General features: G+C 35.8%; 1 protein-coding gene across 1 annotated transcript in view; it reads left to right on the top strand.

Moving 5' to 3' along the window:
* LOC137629137 (uncharacterized) overlaps positions 1-5,794 on the top strand; it is a 51,744-nt gene extending 45,950 nt beyond the window's left edge. The window contains exons 5-7 of the mRNA XM_068360408.1: positions 1,254-1,373; positions 2,694-2,785; positions 3,133-5,794. Of these exons, the coding sequence (XP_068216509.1) occupies positions 1,254-1,373; positions 2,694-2,785; positions 3,133-4,360 (1,440 nt within the window). The 3' untranslated portion in view covers positions 4,361-5,794. The remainder of the gene's footprint in view (positions 1-1,253; positions 1,374-2,693; positions 2,786-3,132) is intronic.
* Positions 5,795-10,000: the final 4,206 nt, after the last annotated feature.

Here is a 10,000-nt window from a genome sequence, read left to right as displayed (position 1 = left end):
GCCTAGGGTAGGCCTAACCTGAATCCCATGCCTATGATTTCCAGCTACAAATGTCAACAAATAGTCCGGTGTGACGAGCCGAGCGAAGGTTGTGACTCAAAGACAGGATGAAAGCAATTAACTTTATTACAGACACTCGCCTTTATATACAATAACTCAATGCAACAGGAAATTTCCTGTTCAACCGACACCGTACCGGTTAACAGTTAACGGTGAGAAAAACAGACACATTATTCCAGGTTCAATGCAACAGGAAATTTCCTGTTCAACTGATACCACACCGGTTAACAGTTAACGGTGAGAAAAACATACATGTTATTTCAGGTTCGTTTTAGTGCGAGGGGAGAGCGAAGATACAAGCAGAATATATACACAAAATGAAATGTCGTTACTATGTACGATCGTGTGACAAACAGTTAGTACACTGGTTTCACATGAAATAAATATCAGGTTATTTCAAATGTCATTTTGCTTACAGTATTAAATGTTATGGTATTGTTTATTCACAGTATTTCTTTATATATCGTTGTTATTTTCAGTTTGATTTATTTCTATCCCAGAAAGTTTATAGGTCGAATGTTTGTAAGTTAGGGACTTACTGTATGTTGTTTTTTGCTTTCTATTATATTTCCACGATAACAATGAACTGGCCTGTGAAGAGGCAAGCGGCTACATCAGTCAATATAAAGAACTTTTATTGTATATATAGATGGATAGAGAGTATGGATAGAAAAATTCAATAGTAGTATTTTTTAAATATCTTGAATTATATCATATGCAGCTCAGATACCAAGCTATTCCTAAATATTTAGTTAACGAGGCCTTAATCTGTCTTCAGTTGTTAAATATAACCAGTGTTATACGAAGCCTTAAATCTTAACAATTTAAAGGTTTTAGAGGCCAGTCATGAATGGCAAAGGCAAGGGACAGTGACATTGCTCTATCAAGCAGGACAATGCCCTAGAGACTGACCATATATACATATGATCAGCGCCCACGCCCCCTCTCCCCCCAAGCTAGGACCAAGGAGGGCAAGGCAACTGCTGCTGATGTCTCAGCAGATAGACCTATAAGCTCCCCCTAAACCCCTTGTCATTAGCTGACAAGGATGTTGAGGTTACAGAGACCAAATGAACTAACGATTTTGAGCGGGGCTCGAACCCCAGTCTGGCGTTCACCAGTCAGGGACGTTATCGCGTCGCCTCACCACAACCATAAGAATTGTTAAGTATATACACTATCTTTTGTTTCAGAGACAACTGGGAGCAGTGAACGGCACGGAATCAGTGGAAGTCTGTCCCGAGCATTACAGAGGCCACGATCCTAATGATCCATATTACAGTAAGGCGTTTATCAGCGATTGCCCTAATAAGGTAAGTTTGTGCAAATTTGTGTTGATTTATTGATTCAATAACTGGCCTCGTTACTCACACCGAGGTTGTTAACGATAGTTGGGAGGCTTCCTGTCAATTAATGAGTAATATACTACAGGATATTTTACCTATATTAGTAATATTATTAGTTGCTAAGCTGCAACCCTAGTTGGAAAAACAGGATGCTATGAGCCCAAGGGCCCCAACAAGGAAAATAGCCCAGTGTGGAAAGGAAAAGAACAGTAATAACATTAAAATGAATATTTCCTATATAAATTATAAAAAAAAATTAACAAAACAAGAGGAAGGGAAATTAGAAAGAATAGTGTGCCTGAGTGTACCTTCAAGCAATAGAACTCTAATTCTGTATGTGGGATACATTATAAGGCTCTATATCAGCATGAAGAGCATTTAAGAAATCTATTGTTTTAATTATATAAGGAAAACATTAGAGGATTTTGATAATAGGGAGGATATGCTAGTAATTTTTGTGTTTAAATTGTATTTTACTGCGAAAATGGAAGTATTGTATGCTCTAAGTAAAGTTGGCCTTGTAATTTTTTGATGAATAAGTTAATATTTTGAGGTAAAAGGGGCACATTTTTTTTTAATCAGGAGGATAGGAAGTATATTGCAAATTTCGAATCAAAGGATTACCAATACCTAACCTATTTTGATAAAAACGTAATCCCCCAAAATTTTATTTTGCTAATTTCTGATTGATGAATTTACCTAAATAATCAATAACTTAACTTTACACATTTTTAGCAAATTAATTTGCAACAATACATTATCAACGAAGGTAAACAATTCAACTGTTATTGGTTGCAATTAGAGTCTCATAATAATTAATAGTACTTATCACATATAGTTTTGAATAAATCAAAGTAAATAGTGATTATGATACAACAATAGAAAATCAAATACCTTTTCAGAAAAAGCAAATATAAGCTAATTCTAATAAACATTGAGGTATTAGAGTAAAGAGAATATGTCTATCTATCTATCTACCAAGGCACTTTCCCCAATTTTGGAGGGTAGCCTAAAAAAAAAAAGGTAGAAAAGGGGACTTTCATCTCTTAGTTCCTCCCAGCCTGACGAGGGATTCAGCTGAGTTTGGTTGGTACTGCTAGGGTGCCACAGCCCACCCTCCCCCATTAAGTGAAGAAATATAAATAAGGATGGAGGGTTAGGGCATTTGTAGACATAAAATATTCTAATAAAAAAATAACTTCTAGACGCCATTTTTGAGAAATCTGAAATTGATATAAAAAATCGATGCCCCAAACCCGATATTAATTGAATGATCATCTTACACAGGTACCGATAAAGGAAGTAGTGTCGATCATCATAGACGGTACTGATTACAAAGAATCAGTTTTGCAAACTCTCTTAGAAAGAATTTCAGAACGGTATGTACTTACTCATTTTAATACCATTTAATAGGAGAGAGCCTATATATAATTTACTGATTAGACTATATTTTCATAGTTAAATTACTCTCTCCAATTCACATTATATGAGTGATATTTCATGATATATATTCAATCATCAATGATACATGCATACATATTTCCTAAATACTGTAACTACATACGTGCATGTGTTATCTAATGCTTTCTGTGTTTTTGCTTATTTAATAAATAATATACATGCATATAATACTTGTATTCGTTACTTAATTCCTTTTTAGTCTGACATATACAAACTGTGCATGTCACTTAATTTTTTTTTTTTTTTTTAACAACATATTTCACAGGCACGAAGGGATCAAGATATACGTAGCTTTAACACAGAAGAACCTCAACGAGGTGGTCAAAAAGAATTCATTCATCGCCACCGTCCGAGTCACATCCAGCACACCACCTGCCGTTCGTTGGATGCGACTAATCCGACGAGTTACGACAAAATACGTCCTCGTTGGTACCAACATAGCTTCCTTCTCCCCCGATACCGATCTGGAGAGGCTGGTCCGCGTCTTACGACTCGTTCCACAGGTTTCGTACGTGTCTGGAGCGACCCGCAATGAGACCGGCCACTGGACGATTGAATGCTACCAAGCCCGCCTGGAACTGTATGGAATGGCCCTTCGAGAGGGGTATACCAATTCCGCTGAGGAATGCATGTACTGCGACGCCGTCAATGCGCCCTTTCTCACCACGACGAAGATGTTTACGTCATTTCCTCTGGATGAAAGGCTGCCTCTAGATATCCTCTTCTTTGACTGGTTTTTAAGAATCCGCGCCACCGACGGCCTGGGCATGGTCTGTCCAGATGTTCTGTTCTTCGTGAATGGCGACATGAAGAAATCCTTGCGCGACCGCGAGTCTTGGATCAAATTAGCTCTTAAACTGGGCGTGACAGACATGTACTTGCCTGCCAGGAACACCCACCGCTTTACTTGCGAAGAAGCGGGACTCTCGTGCAATAGACCCTCGAAAGATCTTGCATCTCCTCCTTGTTGTGTAGCTCGTCTGAGTAGAGCATTGCGGGAAGCCATAGCGTCTTTTGATAGAGCGGCCGTGAGTGTCCACATAACGGGAAATACCGTCGTTGGAGGGGTTAAAGGAGGACTACAACCGTGGGAGGCTGATGCCTACCTCGCCACTGGAAGCTCCTTACAGGAAATCAAAACCGTCCTGGCTGAATTGAGGCGTTATGGATTTCGCGTGGAACCTCAGCCCAGGGAGACCATTCCTACTTATAACCTCTACGCGCATTCTCATAAAATAATACTCCACGTTCAACCAATCAATATGGAAGGCAGTCTGCCAGATGAAGAAAGGGAGACACCGACGCGTATCAACATCGGGAATGGGTGGGTTCCAGCCCCGCCTAATCCAGGTCTTTACGCCCGAGGATTACAGGGACGAAGGAGTCTCCAACACAGACCGTCAGATGGTTCCTGGCCACGTTGTCACGACCCAAAACATCATGCATGTCTCGACCATCTTCCTCTTGATGGGTCATGGTCTCGTCTCCGGTAACGAAGGATCACTTATCTCTCTCTCTCTCTCTCTCTCTCTCTCTCTCTCTCTCTCTCTCTCTCTCTCTCTCTCTCTCTCTCTCTCTCTCGTGTTAAATAACGAGTATGTTGTGGGAGGGTATTGGTTGCCTTATCTTCTAATCTATGATAAATGAATGTTTTTTAGGTTTTAATGTACAAGATGAAACACTGGACAATAAGCACTCCTTAAGAGATGAAATCAAGATATCATTTATAAATATTCGCTAAATCTAAACTACTTATGATCTTATGAATAATGCATCAGGAATGGGCTTTACATAAATGAAGAAACACAAGATTTTTTTTTCTTCAGAATTTTAAAGTAATCCTGAATACTTTTGAAAATTCATGAATCACTCAAGAAATGAAAATTTATTTGTTCTAATAAAAATAAAGATAGCCTTGTCTTTTGTTTAAGAGACTGCAGAGAGGGGCCTAGATTCAAATTTGGGGGACCCACGGGCTTAGTTAGTAGAAAGACCAGCTCCATCTTACCCTAGTGAGTAAGTTATAATTCTAAATGTATACTTAAGTACTTTTATTTTATGACCCTTCTTTGGAGGCACCCTCCTCTCTAGGGGACCAGGGGGCCATTTCCAAAAAGGCCCCTCCCTGTCCCCACCTTGCTACCTACCCCCACTGACTTCAGAGTTAGAAAGACACCAAAGAAGTTTAAAAGTAGCAGGAAAGTTCAAGGTAGAATTAAAGGAGTGCATACATATCACTATTTTTAAGTATGGAAAATATTATACCACCCCAAGAATTACATACTTTTATCACTGAAAACCCATTTATAGTTCCGTCTCTCTCTCTCTCTCTCTCTCTCTCTCTCTCTCTCTCTCTCTCTCTCTCTCTCTCTCTCTCTCTCTCTCTCTCTCTTTCCATAGAGGCGTAACAAAACACGGCCCCATAAAGAAAATTCGAGGGCAAGACCAAAATAAGAAGTTCCTACGTAAAAAAGGAAACATTGCTCTTATCAAATAGAAACTCGAGCATAAGTCTCCTTAATTAAACTGAGCCTTAACTCATTGTATTGTGGGACCACATTTCTGTGCCTGCATTGTTTGCGTAGTGCATAGGTAGTGAAAGAAATTACTCGTAGGATTTGCATTTTTATAACACAAGTAGCTTTGTTCAGTAATTGAGAAACACCAATCTTCATGAGAATGAAAACATTATAGAAATTTTTTAGGGGATATTTAGAGGAAAGCTTTATGTCATTTTCCCTTTAATATTTTTTTTATGACAATGATTGTTTAGTAAGCATGCTTCGAATGAGACTTGAAATATTGATAATTGTGAAAATATTAAATTTTATGAGAAAAATAAAGGAATGATAGGAATTGTGTAAAATGTGGTAAGATATTCTTACTAGAATGTCTTCGGATGAAATAAACTCTAAGGAAAATTTATGAAAGCCTCATACTGAAGATTTTGATCCATTTCTGTATAAAAAAAACTACTGTACTGTAAGAAAAATTTATGATTCTGATACTGGAGATTTTCATCAGTGTCTTTAAAAAAAAACTATAAGGAAGATGTTTGAAACATTTTGATTAATGAAAAACAAAACTGACTTAATAAAAATATTAGAAAAAAGTTAATTATTATATTCTAGTTTTCTGTGATAACTACTCAGTCTTATCATGACTATAAAGGTATTTAATCCTATTATTCAACTAGTATTATGTAATGCCCTTTGTATTATTATTCCAATCTGTTATGAATGAAAAACTATATGACATATATAAAAATTATGTGATGTTTTCAAGAAATTCTTATAGATGTTAAAGGTTGCGTTGGTTATGTCGTGTTTCTTCATCATATAATGAAAAAAAAAAACGCGGTTTTTATTTTGTTTGTACATTCAAGATAAAAATGAATTATTCATGAGGATACATTTCAAGATTTGTCTATTGATACATTTGTTATATAAGATTTGCACCTAATGGTGTCTGTATAAACTTCAAACATTATTTATGTTTTAAATTTTCAATTTATTTACTGTATAGTTTATTCATAGTTATATTGTATAATTTTCTTTATTATTGCTGTTAAGTTTCCATTCATTCAAAAACATCGGGAAGAGATTCCTGGCGATTATTCTAATGTTAGTTTTAATATACAATTCAACTGTATGTTATGAATTCAATTAAATTCAGCCGCATTTTAATGGTTCATAAAATATCATTTATATTCTATATCATATAGCAATGAAGCTCATATGAACATATGTAAAAGATGCACCTCATTTATTTTGCTTATTGCAAAAGTGCTTAAGTTTCATCATTTTGAATTATATATGATTAGAACTCAAGTTACAAATAGATACAATACAGTCGCTTGATAATAAACTATTGTAAAAGACAATATTACAGCAATAGTGGGTTGTCATGGCCGATGTGGTAACATCCCTGACTAGTGAACACTCAAACTCGTTAGTTTCTTTGGTCGCTGCAAACTCACCATACTTGTAAGCTGAGGATGGGGGCATTAGGGGAACCTATCTATCTGCTGAGTCATCAGCAGCCATTGCCTGACCCTCCATGGACTTAGCTTGAGTGGAGAGAGGCTTGGACGCTGATCATATGTATATATGGTCAGTCTCTAAGGCATTATCCTGCTCGAAGGGCAATGTCATTGTGCCTTGCCTCTGCCATTCATAAGTGGCCTTTAAACCAAATAGGGTTTTGTGGATTATGGTCTGTCTAAGAACAGAACCACGAAAGGCTGCCTGGTTCGCGCTATAGGACATTTTAGCATTCACATTTTTTATCTTTATTCTTTTTAACAGATTTTTTTCATAAATGTAAAATATTCAAGTATATATCAATAACATCAATAAATAAGTACTAAGAAATATTGGCCTGTAGTGTCCTGTTTTATGTAGTTTGAAGAAATCAGTGAGAAGTGAATAGTGTTCACTGCCTTTTGCATAAACAAGTAGTTAATAAAAAAGGTAAGTTATATATCATGGAAGGGTTAATGAATAATTTTGCATCAATTTTCTATAAAATATTATAATCATTATAAACCTTTCTAGTCTTCTTAATTTAGATTTAACTTTCTTTTTTATCATAGCTGTGATGACTGTAGTGTTTTAAGTTTATATTCCACATGTTAGAGGCTCTATGACCAAAATGTGTCTGATGTAAGTTTTCCATTATTGTCTTTTTAATAAAATGTAGTCTGATTTTGAAGACAGTTTTAATACTTTCTTACAATTATAGCCAATAGATGGCGTCTTAAAACATTTATGTACATTCGGTTCTCTGAAGTTAACAAATGTTGCCGAGGCCGAGGACTTCAAAGTTCAAAGTTAAAAGAGAAAAAGTAGAAACTCCAATAAGAATCTGTTTAGGAAGGAGTGAATAAATCATAAACACACATTCTAAGTAACAAGTAATTTGTTAGGCAGTTGTACCAAGGGCATTTAACTGTGGTTGAATAAACCTATCGACTAATCTATAGGACAGAATTAGAAATGAAAATATAATAGAGATTACTCGAACGCCATATGTGGATGAGATCATGATAAAGGATAGATGGAGATGGTTTGGGCATGCTCTTCACACTTCCCAAGAGAGATTAGGTCACCAAACTTTCAGCTGGGCTCCACAAGGCACTAGAAGAGTTTGAAGACCCAGACCTACATAGCTGAGGACTATGAAGCACGAAGTAGGAGATGATGAATGGAGAAGCAGTGAATTAAAAGCTCAAGATAGAGATGACTTGTGAAATCTAACCGAGACCGTTTGCGTTAAGAGGCGTGGGAGGAGCTTATGATGATGATGAAATTATAGTTTGGTGTGTGAGAAGTATTCTTGTTTTTTGTAATAAAATTTACCCTAGTAGAATATGTTGTGAATTTTATCGAAGTGGAATTTTCCTTTATGGAATTTACCGGTCACCGCACATTCGATTACCCACGTGGAATAATATTTCCTGTGATGAAGATCAAAAGTTTAAATAATGTTTGTCTGATGACAGTTACAGACTCTCTCCTCTCTCTCTCTCTCTCTCTCTCTCTCTCTCTCTCTCTCTCTCTCTCTCTCTCTCTCTCTCTCTCTCTCACGAAAAATCTGATCGTTTGTCAATATCATCAAAAGTCAGCTAATTTTCACTGCCTGGACACAAAGCATGATACATTAGTAAAAATTTAAACCTAAACGGGAAATAAAGTTTAAGCCAATACAACCTGTTTATATATAAAATGCAAAAGATGCGAAGAATAAAAAAAAATATAATTTTTACTTAGATTTTCTTATATACAACGGATTTTCTTTTATTTCTTATGCATCAATAATTACCACCCCATTCCATCTTCTCCCAGGCTAATCCTGGTAATAGAAAAAACTTTCTCACTTGCAAAGAAAAAAGTAAATTAAAAAAAAGTGATATTTTACTACGGTAAAACTACAAAAGGGCGAAATGGCTTGGAGAGAGAGATTAGAATTAACTTAGATTTTCTCATATACAAAGTATTTCCTTTTATTTCTTATGTATCTAATATTACCACCCCATTCCATCGTAGAGTTTTAAAGCCAACTACTCCCCAATCTTCTCCCAGGCTAATCCTGGTAATAAAAAACTTTCTCACTTGCAAAGAGAAAAGTAATTTAAGCAAAAAAAAAAAAAAAAAAAAAAAAAAGAAAGATATCTTACTACGGTAAAACTACCCAGGGGGAAATGGCCTTGGCTGGGGGAGAGAGAGATTAGAATTATTTTCGCCTGGGGAAATTACTGCCGTCTGGCTAACGGCCTTAATTAGATTTCAGATCGATGGGTGTACTTGCTAGAATTAATGCGAGACAGAGTACCTATGGGGAAGCTATGGTTCATAGTAGGGGTAGGGGTTGGAGGTATGTAAGGGAGGAGGAGGTAAGGGGGCTGGAGAGTGAAAGGTAAAGGAAAGGTAAGGTAAGGTATTAGGGAGGTGGAGTATGGGGGAATAGGGAAGAGTCAATGAAAACAAGATGGTATTTACCGTCTGGTGCAAGTAGGAATGACTAGATTCCCATATTATTATTATTATTATTATTGTTGTTGTTGTTGTTGTTGTTGTTGTTGGTATTATTATTATTATTATTATTATTATTATTATTATTATCATTATTATTATTATTACAAGCTAAGCTATAGTTGGAAAAGCAAGATGCTATAAGTCCAAGGGCTCCAAAAGGGATAAATAGCCCAGAGAGGAATGGAAACAAGGAATCAAATAAAGTACTAGAGAAATAATATATAATCAAAACAAAATATCTAAATACAGTAACAGCATTAGGTTAGATCTTTCATATATAAACTATAAAAACTTAAAAAAAAAAAAAAAACAAGAGGAAGAGAAATAAGATAGAACAGCGTGCTTGTCAGTACTTTTGATTTTGATTTAGATTTCATTATTCAAAGGTCCTTTATTTTTTCATTGATTTTTAAACGCCTACTTTAATACACATGACATATGTTTCCCAATTTCATTTTTATTTTAATTTCATTATTCAAAGGCCCTTTATTGATTTTTAAACACCTATTTCAATACATATGACATATTTTTTGCGTTTTGATTTTGATTTTGATTTCATTATTCAAAGGCCCTGCATTTCTTTATTGATTTTTAAAC

The sequence above is a fragment of the Palaemon carinicauda genome, chromosome 37, assembly GCF_036898095.1.
Source record: "Palaemon carinicauda isolate YSFRI2023 chromosome 37, ASM3689809v2, whole genome shotgun sequence".
Lineage (NCBI taxonomy): Eukaryota > Metazoa > Arthropoda > Malacostraca > Decapoda > Palaemonidae > Palaemon > Palaemon carinicauda.
The sequence above is the reverse complement of the archived record's forward strand: the minus strand, read 5'-3'. Positions and strand labels throughout refer to the sequence as shown.